This window comes from Rhipicephalus sanguineus, chromosome 1 (genome assembly GCF_013339695.2).
Source record: "Rhipicephalus sanguineus isolate Rsan-2018 chromosome 1, BIME_Rsan_1.4, whole genome shotgun sequence".
NCBI lineage: Eukaryota > Metazoa > Arthropoda > Arachnida > Ixodida > Ixodidae > Rhipicephalus > Rhipicephalus sanguineus.
In genome coordinates, this window is record NC_051176.1 from 228,661,477 (window position 1) to 228,678,867 (window position 17,391).

A 17,391-nucleotide genomic window follows, 5' to 3' on the forward strand; every position below is an offset into this window, starting at 1 on the left:
GTGTATTTAGATATGTATCGTATTTTTCAGTCAGTGCGCCTCTCATAACTTTTCTTTCCATTGGCAAGCATGACACAGCGCTTTCGTTCCCATGACGTCGCTGTCTCGGTGGCTTATACACTACGTGTACATGTGGTTTCCGCATACCTTGGAAACAGCGCAGCACAAAAGAAATATTGCGGGAGATTAAGGTTACAACCCGTGCAATTTAGGATTACCGTAAACATTACACGAGATCGAACGTTGCACTTGGCGAAAATAAATACACTTGTACACACCGCATTTATTTTGTGTAGAAATTAATTAAGCCCCTTCACTAAAGCATTTCTTGACATTGATGCCATTATGCATGCACGTAGGACTTTCATAACTCTTCTTTTTTGCTTTGAAACAAGCAAGACTGCGTGCAATCGATGTTCCTTCTAAGCCTATCAACACGGGTGTGCAGCATAGCTTATGTTTTGCGCTATAAAATCTTATTTAACTGACTAACGTTTTTTTTTTCTTTTTTTGCGTTCGCAGCATCCAGCTACACTGGACAGATCCCAATGTAACAGAGGTTCTAGGACGCGCGCCTGGCGATCCCATTCCCATAATCCTGGAAAACTACGAAAACGTAAGCAGGCCGACAAATACAATTGTGTGTTTTCTTTAAGCATACTAATTACACGGCAGCTTAACGGCATTCTGGAGAGCACGAATTTGATGAAATTCTTAGCTATTGTGCCGTAATGTGCCACAGCAAGCAGCATTTTACGTACGCGCAAAGATGCTCCATGAAGTTAGTACTTCAATGCACTTTGAAGACCGAAACGGCCTATTGGTACACTTTGCTGGCACAGTCCACATGCATGAATTCGTAACGCGCCGTGCATGCGCATGGGTGTATTCGTTTCTGCTTAATATTCCGAATTTTCAGTTTCACAGCTCATTACGCGAAACTGCAAAGCTAACTTACTGCCACATGATAGCAATGACAGGCTACAGTTAAAATAATGCCGTCGTTGACCACGTTATTGAAACTGCGACGCAGAGCTCGCGTTATACTATTCCTCATTTTTCACCACTTGTGTACACAAACAGATGCAATACTTTGGCGTCCTGACCATTGGAACCCCGCCTCAATCCTTCAAGCTGTCCGTGGACACAGGCTCCAGCAACTTATGGGTGCCGTCAGTAAAATGCGATGACAGCATGCTGTGCCGTGAGTAACAACGTGCGAGCGTATCCTACCACAGACCTATATATTTTGAAACTGATGTCGACTATAGATGAGAAAGTGGGGTAGCAACATATAGGCTATGTTTTGCGCCTCCTGTATACCCATGGCATGGGTTATATGCAAGAAGCGCGCTTGAGACAATTGTGTAATTGGTAGACCACAAAATGATTCTAATACTTAAATGTTAATTTATATTTTAATTCGCATAAAGATCAAAACCAAGACAGATAGTATGGATACAAGCTAGTATACACGTACATCTGTACATCTCAAACGGCAGACTGCCAGAAGCAGACAGAATACTGTCGTAAGATTGTCATAGGGCTAGTCTATATGTTATCAACATGATGGTCTTCACTCACATCTTATGGCAATGTTTGTGTCCCAGGGAGCAGGGCACTAGGTGCTCTTCTGAAAGCAAGAAAAAATTGAGCGGCTGTAATACGATAGTACTTATTAATGTATTGCGTGAATTATAGTAGAACTCTTTCTGTATTATTTACTACATATGGAGCAAATACTACTATTTACTAGGTGTATGAAACGTACCTTTCACACTTGCAGAACTTCCTGACGAAAGTGCCATGTTGTGATTTTAAATCTCTCAAGGCTACATGGCTCATTTGGAACACATCACACTCTAGCCGCGTTGCTTGTAGCGTACGTCTATTGGCAATAAAACTCACATAACCCTTTTTCTTTTCGTTTGCTTTAAAGGGACACTAAAGAGAAACAGTGAATCGGTTGAGGTCGATAAATTGTGCTCTCAGAACTCTAATGTCGTTAATTTCGCTATCATAGGTTTATTAATAGAGGAAAAAATCAAGTTCGAAGTTTCATTTCTTAAATTTCGCGCCGAAATCACCCCGCGTGACGTCACGAATTTCAAAGTGTATTTGTCGTATTTTGGCGCCATTCGCTTAACAAAATTACCCCAAACTTGGTATGTTAAGTCTATGGTCCCCTCAAAGGACAATGTACTTCACTTTTACCGATTAGGGACTACGTAGTCCCTAGTAGGCGTCGTCAAAACATGTGTCGTCACGGCGAATGGTGCGGAAATTTCAAGGTGGCGTCGCCACCCACATTTTGTTTTTGCGCGTTTTCTCGCTTACTAAGCGTCTTCTCGCAGCAAGCGTGGTGTTTTTGGTATCGTGCAAGAGTACTTTACTAATATGAGAAAAATCGTTTTGCTCTTTAGTGTCCCTTTAAATACAATGCCAAGTTTGCCGTCTGCATCCCAGGTCAGTGGGCCTGGGCTGCAGGTCGCCGCTGATAGTGTTCAATGCAGCTTCCGTTGCGTCGGAGAAAGGCTGGTGCAGATACAAAATTGAAAAATATATATATAGTTCTCGTGATTAAAAAAATACCTTATTTACTCGAATCTAGGCCGGCCCCGATTCTAAGCCGACTCCCGAAATTCGCAAAGCCAGAAAAAAAACTTAATCATTGTACTCGAATCCAAGCCGCCCCCCCCCCCCCACTTTCGCACATATCGTTTTTTCGAAAAAAACATCGCACATGTTTAGCAAAGACATAGAGTTATCCAATGAACTGTCATGCGTATTTTTAGACTGAACACAGAGGTTAGTTTTTTTTACGTTGCATGCAGAGCTTTGTTTTAAAAAAGTGAACTTTGCATTTTTTTTTCTTTTCAGAACATCTGCTATATCTACAACGCCTCAAATATTTTTCTCTTGTAGCAAGTTAAACAGGCCACCATTACATATTTTATTTCTGTTCTTTAAATTTGACTTGTTACCTTAAAAAAATCGAACTTTAACTGTCGAACTTTGCAACTTATTGGAATTTCGCTCGTCCTAAAGGTACTCAACGTATTGGTATACTTGAATAATTTATTATTTTTACAATCATATCACTTCACTAGCTTGTCAATAACACCACTGTATGGACTGGATCACATAATAATCCTTTGAAAAAAAATTCGGCAGATCCCACGTACCATGGGAATCGATGTTATGCGAAGCATGCGCGGGATGGTGACTCTGGCGTAATTTTTCACATTGAGCGAAACGTTACGGAATGACGCTAGAGAAATGTGGAAGTGGTATACGCGCACTCGCATGTTGAAGAGTCGCATATGTATTATATAACCAGTTTGTTTACAGTTGCGTAACGATGCCAACAGCAACATGGGTGTTACCAACACCAGACGCGGTAAGCTGATATGTGGTGCTTATATTCTTCAATACTGGATAGAGCGAATCCGAACAGGACAGAGGGGACACAGACGCACAGGAGAGGCGCTACTCGCAACTAAGCTTCATTTAGGAAAAGTTTCCCTAGATATGTGGTACGCATGCAGCCGAGTGGCACGCGCAGGCGCACTGCACGTACGCTGCAGTTGTTACAGTTGCGTTACGGTTGTTATGCTTATACTAGTCTGTTATGAATGACGGAGAACGCACGCACGTTTCACGAGCCTGTGTGTATGTGTAGGAGGGGTTCTTGACAGTTCTTGAACAAGGTCATCATCACCGTGATCACTGAGCACCAGAGGCTGGACCGGACTTGTTATCGCATCCGTTCGTGATCGCAGCTGTGAGGGGTCTAAGTGTAGTGAAGTGCGAGGTATAGTGCAGCTGGTGGAAATCCTGGATGCCTCTTACGATGAAATGATCTATGACGCCTGCTGTCCTGGACGTGGCAGCGAGGTCTTTCGATGCCCTGTCCACATTCGAGCCGTCTTTCACGTATTATAAAGACCAGGCGTTGTTGGGTCTTCATAACTCCATGTTCAAGTGACCGGTAATGATGAGAGGCCTGGTTCCCTCCTCAGATTTATTGTAGGAAGCACTGACCCTGATTTTTGCGTAATCGACGAGTGCATGGGTAGTTGAGCGTCTTCCAGGGGCGTTCTGTCTCCAGCTTCTTGACTTTCCTAGCGTCCGCCGCGGTGGTGTAGCGGTTACGGTGCTCGGCTGCTGATGCGAAGGTCGCGGGTTCGATCCCGGCCGCGGCGGTCGCATTTCAATGGAAACAAAATGCTAGATGCCCGTATGCTGTACAATCTCGGATCATGTGAAAGAATACCAGATGGTCAAAATTCCGGAACCCTTCGCTACGGCGTCTCACATAATCACATCGTGGTTTTGAGACATAAGACCCCAACAATTATTATTATCACGTTCCTTGCGTGTCAATGTGTGTGTTCGCGGTTAATGTGTTGGTTGAGACTTTGTATCAGCTGTGGCGCATACCCGCATAACATGAACTCTGGTAAGCGGGTATGTGCCACACGTGACTGAGAGAAAGGGTTTCATGACGTACGCGACAGGTATTTTGCGTTATTCATGTCATGACCAGTGAATCGTGTTCGTCATACACTGATCCCCTGCTATGCCAATTTTGGTACATTAAAAGTTATGGAGACGACCAGGAGAGCGCCCAGACGTAGGCGGCTAGATAGATAGATAGATAGATAGATACGTAGATAGAAACGCCCAAAGTGCCTGAGGTTCGCTAAGAAATGCTTCGCATTTAATATTGTTGCTCCATGCCCTCTAGCCCAACCGGCACAAAGTTATAAACTCTCAAAAATAGGCACTGAAATTTTTGGCAACAAAAGTAAAAGAGTAGAACGAGTTTTGAATTTCAAGACCAACATGGAAATTTTTGCAGCCATATTTATGATGATCAGAAAAACGTTGGTTGATTCGGCATGGGATGACATGTATTATTCCTTGCAGCACTGATACCTGTATTAATGCACTGCCTGCACAAGAAGAAACACGTTCACACTAGTAGTGTTCGACTTGGCTGAACTCTGTGAATTGTTAAAACAGTCAGAGTTTCGCAGTGAGGGTGAAGCAGTGAACGCGATAGCAACAAATTCGAATATTGAACGAAGTTAAGTCTAGCAGCTAAGTGTTTTATCATTCGATCTGGCGCAACTCAACAAAACGTTGGCTTAGTGGAGCCCGCCGCAGCAGCGAGCGAAGTGACATTTGTGCTGTCTATCGCTTCAAAGCAAACGAAGCGATGAGAACGCATTAATATAAATATTGCTATCGCAATATTTATATTAATGTTTTCCTACTTAATTGAGTATATTTGGATCTCAAGTGCACGCTAACTCTTGAGAAAGAGAGTGGAGCTCTTTAATGAAAACTGGAGAGGTTCTCAAAGCGGTAAATATGCCTAGCAGGCCACTTGAGCTAATGGACTGATAAATGATAAATGAAATGGTAGTTGCAGGACATGCGACAGAGAAGGCACACGCAAAACACTCAACATACAGAGCTATAGCAGAGTTCACTTATGCGCCTGAAAAAAGAATTATCCCCTCGACTGATAATAGAACTTTCTATGGCACCTATGATCCGTTTCAGGCCACAGCGCAAAGTACGACAGCAGCAAGTCCAGTACGTACACCAAGATCGGATCGTACATTCGCATCCGTTACACCGGCGGCGTCGTGCGAGGCGTCACGAGCCTCGACAACGTAGGCATCGGCCCTGCCACCGTGACGCAGTACAAGTTTGCCGAAATGAACCACGCAGATGGAAAGTTGTTCAAGAACGCCAAGTACGACGGCATCCTTGGCTTGGCGTACCCCAACATCTCACAGAATAACCAGCTGCCACTCTTCGACGCCATGGTGGGACAGGGCGTCGTGCGCCAGGCCGTGTTCTCAATCTACATGAGCAAGGAGCCCAGCGAGGAAAACGGCGGAGAGATCTACTTCGGAGGCATCAATGCAGAGCGCTACACGGGTGATGTTCATTACGTGGATGTGAACCGGCAGACTTACTGGCAGATCACCGTGGATGGGTTAGTCATCTTGGCATTTGAAGATGTATCGTATGGGTTGGTCGTAGGAAACATGCAGCACCGTACACACTTTTTGAGAGTCCCGCTTCTAGTTTCCAATCTAAACTGATGAGCGGCTAAACAGGTTTCTCACACAATGGTTGTCCATTATCCACCTTACGCGACTTTTCGTTGACCAAAGCTTCTGATAGGTTCTAAACAGAAGTCATGATTTATGATCACGGTTTGTAAACTTCACCTACCGTTCTAGTCGGCGTTGTCATCTTACCTTATTACCCGATACCACTCCAAATTCGTAAAACCTGTAATATTAACCTAACTTTGTGAATCATAAGACAATTGTTGCCGCTAACGCTTGCTCTGTAAGTTTTGTAGAATCTTTTAATTTCTTTCTCCAAAAACTACATGAACCACCCTGTAACCCCAACCACTCGCAAAGCTTTCCTTTGAATTCGTGTACCTTGTTAATCTACAGCTTTCACTAGCTTATGCAACACGTCACGCGCAGAAACGGTGTCAACAAAGCCACGCTGATGAGCGGATTGTACGCGGAAGAATGATTCGCATTTAGCATGTCATTTGACAAACGGCCGCTACGATCGACGAGCTACCCTACCGGACATAGAACGTCTGAGCTGTGGACCCCATTTAAGCGGCAGTAGCAATAGCATCCGACAACGTTAGTAAATGAGCACTTATTTATGATGCCGATGAGTGACGCGCATTCCTTCATGCAATACAGAGCCCTGATGACACTAACGAATTAGCCTTAGAGAAATGAATCAGACCAACACGGAAGAAATGACAATCACGCTTGCAACTGTATTAATACTGCAAATCGAAGGTGCTAGCTAAGGCTCTATCTCTCTCTCGAACTGTGTAATCTATGTAAACATTAGTTTTCAGCTGTGTTATAGTTTGCCCATGCATTCTTGTATATCAACAGGCATTTATTTTAGCTGATAGTTGGATGTTCAGCAACGTATCATCAACCTTCTCTGCTGTCAAAAATATTTGTCTGTTCATTTCCGTGAATTTTAAGACAGCGATACTGTGGCGTCAATATCGCTTATTGGTATAGAGGGTTTCACCGCTTCCGGTTTCCTGCGCTGGCGTAGGCTAGCAGGAATGGCGGGGAACAAAAGCCTTGGCGAGCAGCCCGTTAAGTTTCAACACTTTTTTCCTTGTGTCTAGCAAAATATTTGAATTAAATATTCTTCTAAGCTACATACAACACTAAAAGAGTTAGTCTTTAACTATAAGGCGCCTTTCTTTTATGTGAAACTGGAAAAAGAGTATTCCCTTACTCTGACAAATCTTAAAAGAACGCTTTACGCTTCGGTGTTGCAGAATAATAAATGAGGTGACCGGAAGTTTCTTGGGGTACACCACGTGCTCCTGCTATCGCAATCTTGAAACCGTCTATATTGTGCACGTATCTTTTCTTTTCACAGCAGTCAACTTTTTTTTTTACATTTCACTGCCCTGATTGGAGCTCTCTTTCTCCTTGATAGCATCGAAGTTGCAGGCACGAGGCTCTGCATCGGTGGCTGCAACGCCGCGGTCGATTCCGGAACATCGTTTCTTAGTGGGCCCAGAGGAGAAGTGCAAGAGCTGCACAGGGCTATTGGAGCCACGCGCACTGCTCCTGGATACGTATGTATAGCCATGGCAGCTCACTTTAAACCTAGCGCTGCTTTGTGTATGTCGTGTGAAAGATTCTTTAACGGTTTTATTATTTTTCATAGGCAAAATATCTCGTTGCTGTCCCTTTGAATCGAAGTGGTGAAAGGTATCACCTGGCCTTACGAATAACTCATGGACCATAAATTTCCTTCGTACCGTAAAAGGTGCATCCTATGACGTTCGTATACCAGCGCTCTAAGCACCTTTTCCTTATCTCTTTTAACACGAAAGTGTTTTATGCCTGGGTCCACCAAGGCTTCACTGACGTCATTTCCGTCACGGAAGTGACGTCGGTAAACTGCATATGACGAAATGACAAAAGAAAAGTTTCGTTAAGTCGGATGAGCTGGATGTCGAACCCACGATCTCTCAGTCCTCAACGATAGGTGCCGGTGCTCTACCCACCGCGCTACGGATGCACATGCACGAGGCTTCACAAACGTGCCTTATATCTCTCACACTTACTCGGAACGCCTTCCTGCGTTCACGGCTCAAGTTACAAACTCTGCCCCTTACATTCCTGAAGCGCGGTGTGCTATATGCATGAGCACAGACGCAGGAACCCTATTACGGGGGAGCGCACGGCTTGGCGTTTCTCTCTTCAAATTACGACCCTTTGAATGAGTTCGTATAGAGTAACAATGTTTATTATGTGCTTTTTGATGCCATCTTGGCGCGGTATTCGCCATATGCTGTGCCCATGTGTATGTTAAGTACTTCAGCTACCACAATGATTCAATCACGATCATGGACGTTAGTTGTCGGGATGGAGATGTGCCGCCAGGCGTCAACGTAGGTGCATCCACGTCAAATGGTGCTATAGTTGCCATACACCAATATACATTGCGCGAGCTCTCATATATCAACGTAAAATGAATAATAAGCTACTGCTGTGAAGACACGGTTCACTTTCATGTTATAGCGATTCCTATGACAGAGGGATCAACCGTGTTTTTGCATATTGTTTCCCCAGTGGTGGCATTTAAGTTCAACTGCTTTGACCTTTTTTTTTTTTTTTTACGAGTGTATGCCGAGCTGTAGTGACAGCGGACAGACTCTGCCATCGCCGCCCACGGTTACGCCTGAGGAACAGGAAACGACGGCCTGTGCATACTTCACTACGATCGTACACTGGGGACTGCACTTGCGACTGATGCTGTGTTGTTTTATTTGTGGTCCACAAATGTTAGTTACCACACTAGCAACTTAGTAAAGGACTAATCGTTTAGAGTTAGTACTATTCACTAGCTAACCAGGTAGTGAATAGTACTAAACAGTACTATTTAGAACTATAAGTACCTAGAAAAATAAGAAATAGAATGAAATAAAAGTTATGCAAAATATAAAATTCGTTAGTCACAAGCAAATGCACAAATAGTCAAGAAACGGCAAGAAAAATTGGAACCCCCTCTCCCTCCTCTGAAGTAATTAAAGGACTATAGTTTTTTTTTATGCGATATCTGCGTTCAGCAGTAAAAGTTATTAGAAACAGGATAAAACACTGTGTGTCTCATATCAAGTAAGAAAAATCTGCGTTTTTATTTCTCCAATGAGCATTTCTAGGCTTCAGTATGATTTCTTTAGAGCGATCTTTTGGAAGTAAATCGTTTTTTTTTAATTCGAGGATTTGTTGCAATTTCTTTATGTCATGAATTAGGCGTTCTGGTACGTAGCTGTTTACGGCCACAGTTTTCTCTTGTCAATGGCCAGGAGCGTATACAGAATTTTTTTAGGGGGGGGGGGGGGGTCAACCATATCTTGTATTTCATGCGTGCGTTTGTACGTGTGTGTGTATCTCTTGTTCAATGGACTTCAATGATTCAATGAACTCAGCGCGAATGAAAAGCTTTTCTTTTTCTTTTATTTAAGTTGAATGTAACAAACGTCACCATATTGCAACATCCAATAACTTTATAAACAAAGGATGCATCCGTATATCATGCACAGGTCCCCGCAAAAATGGGCCTGTCACAGGTATTTTCGTTAGTATCTCTGAATCTTAATTGCCTGTAACGTAGCCTGCAACAGGAAAAAGAAGTGTACATGTTCGAAATTAGCTAGCGAGGTGTCAAGAGAGCTATAATATAAAAGTTCACCATAGCTCTGTGACTTACTTATTAGTGTATATATCCCATGTGGAAAAATATGTTTAAAATATCTTAAAAATATGACCCTCTGCTCCTCAGGCTTGAGTATTACAATTTGGATATCACATTGTCTTGTTTTCGCTTGCAGTATGAAGTCGACTGCGACGCAGTATCGAACCTTCCGGCAATCACCTTCAATCTGAATGGGAAAGCCTTTGCACTGCAAGGAGAGGAATACATCATAAAGGTGATCGGAATCATACTTATTATCACTGAGATAAGAATGTTTTACTGAGACAGCAGATAAGTGATCGAAATTAGGTTTGCCTTGTTTCCGTCCCGTCCGTCCGTCCCATTGGTGTAACGGAGACCACTGTAGTCATCGATGACACAACAATGTGTTTTGTCGTCATCATTGTCCATTGTTACAGCCGTACAGCTTCGCCCTTGCCAAGCGTAAAGGAAAAAAATTTTGCGAAGCTTGCATTATAAGCCGCGCAAGGCTTGAAACTGCGAAACAGGACGATTCTGAAGACTAATCTGGTTGCTTCTAGGATTTTTCTTGGCCTTAGCTAGGTGATGCAGGTTCTAGGTTGCTTGTAGGTTGTTGCTAGGCTTCAGCTAGGTGATTCTAGGTTGTTTCTACGTTGACTCTCAGCGTAGGGAGGTTGACTTTCAGCGCAGAGAGCTCCAGAGACAGAAACTCGCGCTGAAATCAAGCGTTCGCACCTCTCCTAGATCTACGGGCACGTCGTTGTTGGCGTATGCCTTCCATCGCTTCGAGGTCTTCACGCAGCCGCCGTTGCGTTTTCCGTTCCCTATAGTATTCTGTCGTTGTACGTACTCAGGGCCTTCGGCTCGCTTCGCAGCCATTTGTTGGCTTAACTGTTGCCTTCTTTTTTTAGTGGACCAGTGGTGAGTAGTGGGACTTACCCAATTTTTGTGGCACTTACCCGTTCATGGTGATGATAGTTTCCTGGATCGACTCGCAAGAAACGATTTGCTAAAGAGCTTTGCTGTTAAAATTAGCTTTCTCCGCCGCTGGGATATGAACGCATGCCAGTGAGACAACGCGCTCTTGTGAGCCTAGAGTGCTAACAACAGAATTGTTGCTAGGCAGTGTTTCTGGGCTAATTGCGAGGATGATGTGCAGCACAGAGGCTCTGAGATCTGTAGCGACTGTACGTTTGTTTCAGAGGCTAGAACGAAGCATTGGTATGCTAGACGATGTTTACCTTGTGTGTGTCTCATGGAATTTCTTCTGCACAATTTGGCGGCGTGCTCGCGTGCTCATCGACACGATCGGGAAAACAGCGTCAGCGGTTCAAGAGACACATACCTTTCAATGATGATAAAAGGACTCAATAGAGCATGGTTCGAACAAGCGTATAAGTGCAGGAAAATAATGACGATTGGCAGTAAACATGGCGCACACCCATACTTAAGAATTAGTCAGCAGCGACACTTGGCAGTGAACAGCGTGAGAACCGTGCCTGGCGTCACGTCTAAGAAAATTTAACGTCACCAGAAGAACAATACGGCGCACTAACTTGCACAGTCACTTTTACCACACCATTCTAGAGAGCAACCTTATACAGTATGGCTGCACTGCGGTTATAGGAGGAATTACTCATTAACTTGGTGAATTCCATATAGTAGGTACGAATCATCTTCACTGGAAAAGAAAACAAACAATGGCGAAAGTCAGATAGGTGTAAAGCAACAGGAGCGTCTGCTTAGCAATATGCGAATTTCTTGGTAGCACAAGAAGAATTCCTTGTTAATATTATTCCCAATCAAAATTTGGTACTTCGGAATTCCTCTCACTCGTTTATTGTTTTCCATATTATTTTATTATTCTCATCTTTCTTTTATATAAACTAAACATCTTCTATTTTTGTTTATACCCTAGCCGACCGATTTATTCCTCATCCTTCGTCTCAATTGAATTCAAAATTTTCCCCTTATATTAACCGCCGGTGCCATGGCAAATCCCCCATAGTGGGTAGGAGCCAAGAATCAAAGTACAAGCAAGCAAAAAGCAAGCAGAGAGCGAGAGAGAACGCTCTTTAATGAAAAACGAAAAATATAAAGGCGCCTACATGCTACTCTGTAGAGAGGAAAGGGATTGAGGACAGAAAGGCCCTAGGAGGAGGAGGGGAGGAAAAGAAAATCAAGCGGAGCTTGCACTAAGCCGCGCAAGGCTTGAAACAGCGAAACTGAAAAATTCTGAAGACTAACCTGGTTGCTTCTAGGTTGTTCCTAGGCCAGCCAGATGATGCAGGTTGTTTCTATGTTGCTTCTAGGTCGTAGCTCGGTTTTGGCTAGGTGATGCTAGGTTGTTTCTACGTTGATTCTAGCGCAGAGAGGTCCGAGTTAAACCACAGACAGTCACAGACACGACACGGATGTCCGAACTCCAGAGACAGAACCTCGCGCTGAAACCATGGGTTCGCAACACTCATAGGTCTACAGGCGCGTCGTCGTTGGCGTAGTCCTTCCATCGCTTCGGGTCTTCTCACAGCCGCCGTTGCCTTTCCCGTTCCCTAGTATTCTCTCGTTGTACGTACTCGGGGTCTTCTGCTCGCCGCCGCTGCTTCGCAGCCATTTGTTGGGCTGACTGTTGCCTTCTTCCTTTCTAGGGGAAGTTGTGTGTAATGGGATTTACCCAATTTCTGTGGCACATACCCGTTTATTATGATGATAGTATTCTGGTACGGGGTGAACAAGGAACGACTTGCTAAACAGCTGCGCTGTTAAAATATTATGATCGTGGTATGGGCAAGTCACAACTTAACGGTTGTGATGTAAGTTACTTTACCGTTTATCAGTAAAGTTAATGTCCTCGAGGAACCTGAACAGAAAGCAAGCAAGTAAGCAAGTGCGGTTCTCGCAGTAAGTGTGATCAGAGCCGTAAGATACGCAGAAGTCTGTGGTGTCTTTTTTTTTTTTTTCGACATTAAAAGAATGAAGGTTAAAAGAAAGCTATTTACCTTTTCCGCACTATATGCCTGACATGCCCTGCTCGTTACCAGATCCCGATTGAAGGCGGAACAGTCCGGTGCTTCACTCGCATCTCTGAGGGCGCTTCGGGATCCCGCCTCTGGATCTTGGGTGCCGTATTCATGCGCAAGTACTACACCGTGTTCGACAGGAACTACAACAGCGTTGGATTCGCCACGGCAGTGTAGCTGAGCGCCGTCATCTCCAGTTTGAAAGAACAAGTCAAGCTCTGTCGCTTGTTGAGGGACAAAGTCATTCATGAAAACAGTCAAGTAAATAAAAGCCTCAGCTCCCAGCCATGTGTCTCTTGCACACGTTTACTCGTATAGATTCTTTATATTTGTTCATGTGCCTGAGGTGCACTTCTCTTTAGAAGGCTCTTCCCGCCTTGTTATAAAAGTTTTATATGAGAGATTTCTTCAATCGTTTCTGAGCGAGTTGGTTCATACTGAAAGGCAAAAATGGTGTTTATTTCAACACGCGCAAATTATACACAACGACACAGTAAGAAAAAACACAGACGAGCGCCGACTTTTAACTGATTTTATTGTTCGCCATTCTTCAAATACGTACGTACGCATTAACACACATGCGCAAAACAAAATTGTCACGATTGTAGATTATAGCGAGCCATGCAAAAACCTCGTCTCAGTATCGAATAAAGAAATCGAAGAGTCACTTAGGCAAGCATAGCCTCTTAAAGATATGCAAAACGCTTCCATCAGTTCACGCGGGCATTGGTATCATTGCTCATGCCCAAAATCTTAATAACGCTGACCACTCGAGATTGCATACGAACTGTCACAGGTATAGTCACCCTTGAATGTTAATCAAAGGTTAGGTAAAATACTACACACTCTTTCAGATGTCACGTGCACCCACACTTTGTAACGCAGTTTCTTGCAGGGATCACAATCTGTGTGATCTACGGGCACGGTTTTAGATGCGGCGAGTAAAGTCTCGTTCACACCTGCGACTAGCACCGGTCGCGCGACCATTTGCAACTAGCGACCAAAAAGCGACTCAAAGCGACCGATGTTCACACCTCCTGCGTGCGACTTCTACCTACCAACACACAGAATTCCCGTCTGATCGCATATGGCTCGCATTGCCACTGCCCAGCAAAATAAGCTGACGTCCTCTTCCTGCGCATGTGATTGGTTCAGAGGCTTGCGACTAGATTCGCGCGACTGAGCCAAAGCAGTCGCTTTGCGACCAAAGCGGCCATTTGCGACTAACTTGGTCGCGCTACCGGTGCTAGCCGCAGGTGTGAACGAGCCTTTAGTCGCTCACTGCTCGATGTTTTAGCCGCACGACTGCTGCCGTAAACCTCTGAACCAATCAGATGCGCGGGAACAGGACGTCAGCTTATTGTACGGGGCAATGGCATCGCCAACAGTTGTGAATTCTGTGTGGCGACTAGTGAAGGTCGCACGCAGGTGGGTCATTCCACGCCAAACGTCCCAGACATTGCGCTCGACCCTCTCCAATTGTATTGTAAAAAATTGTGGACGTTCATATCAGTGCACTAATTGCCCTCGGAAAGTATTTTTGGGAAAAAAAATTTTCTTGTCTGTTACAGTGATTTGAATTTTGCCGTAGTGGGTGAAACATAGGTTGCGAAAAAATACTCTAAAAAATACAATACTCTACGGAACGCTTTAACTATCTGCTGTTTACTTGAAAAGGAATGGCACTATCTTATTATCGCCCATTGACGACCACTACTTTGTCTCACGATGTGCTTTGTGGTGAAGCAATGCTGCAATTCTGTGCCCATTTTGATTATTTTTTTAAAATTCTACGAATATTACAGACAAAATGGGACTATATCACGTGGCTGGATAGTTGGCAGTAAGCGTGTCAAAAAAGTATTGAAGTCGATGACCGAGTAGTTTCGAAGTGGAAGGGGCGCAAACATTGAAAAATGTGTGAAATGCCCCACGTTCAGGCACATGTAGAGTGGTGATGCAGTCCAAGTAAAAATGCACGCTTGGTCTCGTTGGGAAGAGTAAACAAAGGAGATTTATTTGTGAAAGTTTCACCGGAGTGTTTTTTGTTTTTGGCGAGAAACTAAATTTTATGTGTAGCATTCGCGGCGTGCCTGGGCGCGGGCCCGTAAGTCCGCTTCACTGCGCCGCCACTGTTCCTTGGGGCAACGGAAGTATGCAGCACCCACGCGGGTGGCACGATCGTGTGCTGCTGTGAGTTTTCACGTTTCGACACGGATTCTTCGGCTTTCCGCAGTGCCGCCGACGAAGTGTCAGGGAAAACGAGTGATGGTTCGTTTAAAATATATTATTATATAATAAAAGTGGCTAACAGGTACCGGGAATACACTTATAATTCTTTTTTATGGGCAGCTCGCTTGAACGTGACTCGCGCAATTCGTGCTTCGGAGCCGAATGGTGCTACGTATTCTTACGCTCGGATCTTCGGCAGAGGTGAACTTTGCTCCGGTGATCGCGTCGCCGAGCGAGCACGCGGCACTCGAAGGTTCGTCTTTCGGCCGCATCCCTTAGCAGCGCGTAAGATACACATTGCGAATGGTGAGTATACTGTTGTCGTGTCATATTTTAGACGGAGAGCCTGTACAATGGAAACCGAAAGCGATAAATATACAAAAGGACGAAGCCGCCTTAAAGGCGGCTGCGTCCTTTTAAATGTCTATCACCTCCGCTTAGTAATCGCAAGGCGATTACTAAGATGAAAGCATCGCATGCAGCGGGGCAGAAAGTTGAGCTCTCAGCAAGGATTGAGTCTACAATCTCCCTCAAAGGTGCGCGCACGTTTCACCTTTTCGTGCCGTCATCACTGACCACTCTTAATGCCGGGCTCACCACCTACCCAGCAACACAGGCATTTCAAGTGGCGAAGACCATACGTCGGCAACGGCAGTAAGAACTGCAACCTCCGCGGAGATCGAAAACACAACCCAAGCTCTGCGCCTGTCGTACGTGTGCATGCAGTGACGTGGCAATGAAATCGTGCTCTGCTCCGACTACTAACCGGCAACCTTTAGTGCCCTTCCGAAACATTCTGCCAGCCATATACACTGTTTTCAAGTTTTTAGCAACGTGAAAACTCACAGGAGCACACGATCATGCCACCCGCGTGGGCGCTGCATACTTCCGTTGCCCCAAGGAACAGTGGCGACGCAGTGAAGCGGACTTACGGGCCCGCGCCCAGGCACGCCGCGAATGCTCAACATAAAATTTTGTTTCTCGCCAAAAACAAAAAAACACTCCGATGAAACTTTCACAAATAAATCTCCTTTGTTTACTCTTCCCAACGAGACCAAGCGTGCATTTTTACTTGGACTGCATCACCACTCTACATGTGCCTGAACGTGGAGCATTTCACACATTTTTCAATGTTTGCGCCCCTTCCACTTCGAAACTACTCGGTCATCGACTTCAATACTTTTTTTACACGCTTACTGCCAACTATCCAGCCATGTGATATAGTCCTATTTTGTCTGTAATATTTGTAGAATTTTTAAAAAATAATCAAAATGGGCGCAGAATTGCAGCATTGCTTCACCACAAAGCACATCGTGAGACAAAGTAGTGGTCGTCAATGGGCGATAATAAGATAGTGTCATTCCTTTTCAAGTAAACAGCAGATAGTTAAAGCGTTCCGTAAAGTATTGTATTTTTTAGAGTATTTTTTCGCAACCTATGTTTCACCCACTACGGCAAAATTCAAATCACTGTAACAGACAAGAAAAATTTTTTTTCCAAAAAATACTTTCCGAGGGCAATTAGTGCACTGATATGAACGTCCACATTTTTTTGCAATACAATTGGAGAGGGTCGAGCGCAATGTCTGGGACGTTTGGCGTGGAATGACCCAGGTGTGAACATCGGGGGCCTTGAGTCGCAAGTGTGAATATAAGCCTTGAAAATCTCGAAGGTCCCGCGATCGTCTGCAAACAACTCGTGCCGTTGCGCGAAGATTTGTTCAAGTCGCTCGTTGTCTGTTAAAATGTCGAAATGTTCACTTAAAAAATGGTTAAGATTTGGAGCTGATGCCACGTGTGTAAAAATGAGTTTAATATCGGAATCATCTTGGGACTTCTTGGCAGAATTCAGCAGACGCGAACGACCGAGTACTTCCGCACGTCTGATGGCGTCTGTAATTATTCTTGACGAATAGTTCTGTTTTGCGACAGCGCTCCGAAGTTCCTCGGAGTTGCAGGCAAAGGTGCTGCTATCCCAACATATTATTTTAAATGAAATGCCTGGCTATACCGAATACTAGTTTTACTGTTGTTGACGTGACAAATATTCAAATGAGGATACTCTTCACGATCTGTGGCTTTCCTTTAAAGGTTAGTTATGAAGTTCACATTGCATATACAGTATAGAGGGACATGACATTAACCATGAGTAACCATATAAATTACACAGATTGTGATCCCTGCAAGAAACATCGTAAAAGTGTGGTTGCACGTGACATCTGAAAGAGTTTGTAGTATTTTACCTGAGTAACCATGACATGACATGAGGATGTTTATGGTTACAAGCGAACAAGAATATGAACAATGCCAGATGGCTCGAACTTCAAGGTACTGCGACCCAGGCCCGTAGCCAGGAA

At 44.3% G+C, this 17,391-nt stretch overlaps 1 protein-coding gene across 1 annotated transcript in view; it reads left to right on the plus strand.

Moving 5' to 3' along the window:
* Positions 1-13,081, plus strand: part of LOC119373661 (lysosomal aspartic protease) — a 14,417-nt gene extending 1,336 nt beyond the window's left edge. Inside the window, exons 2-7 of the mRNA XM_037643722.2 lie at positions 523-616; positions 1,084-1,204; positions 5,575-6,016; positions 7,531-7,672; positions 9,938-10,036; positions 12,825-13,081. Coding sequence (XP_037499650.1) covers positions 523-616; positions 1,084-1,204; positions 5,575-6,016; positions 7,531-7,672; positions 9,938-10,036; positions 12,825-12,980 — 1,054 coding nt within the window. The 3' untranslated portion in view covers positions 12,981-13,081. The remainder of the gene's footprint in view (positions 1-522; positions 617-1,083; positions 1,205-5,574; positions 6,017-7,530; positions 7,673-9,937; positions 10,037-12,824) is intronic.
* Positions 13,082-17,391: the final 4,310 nt, after the last annotated feature.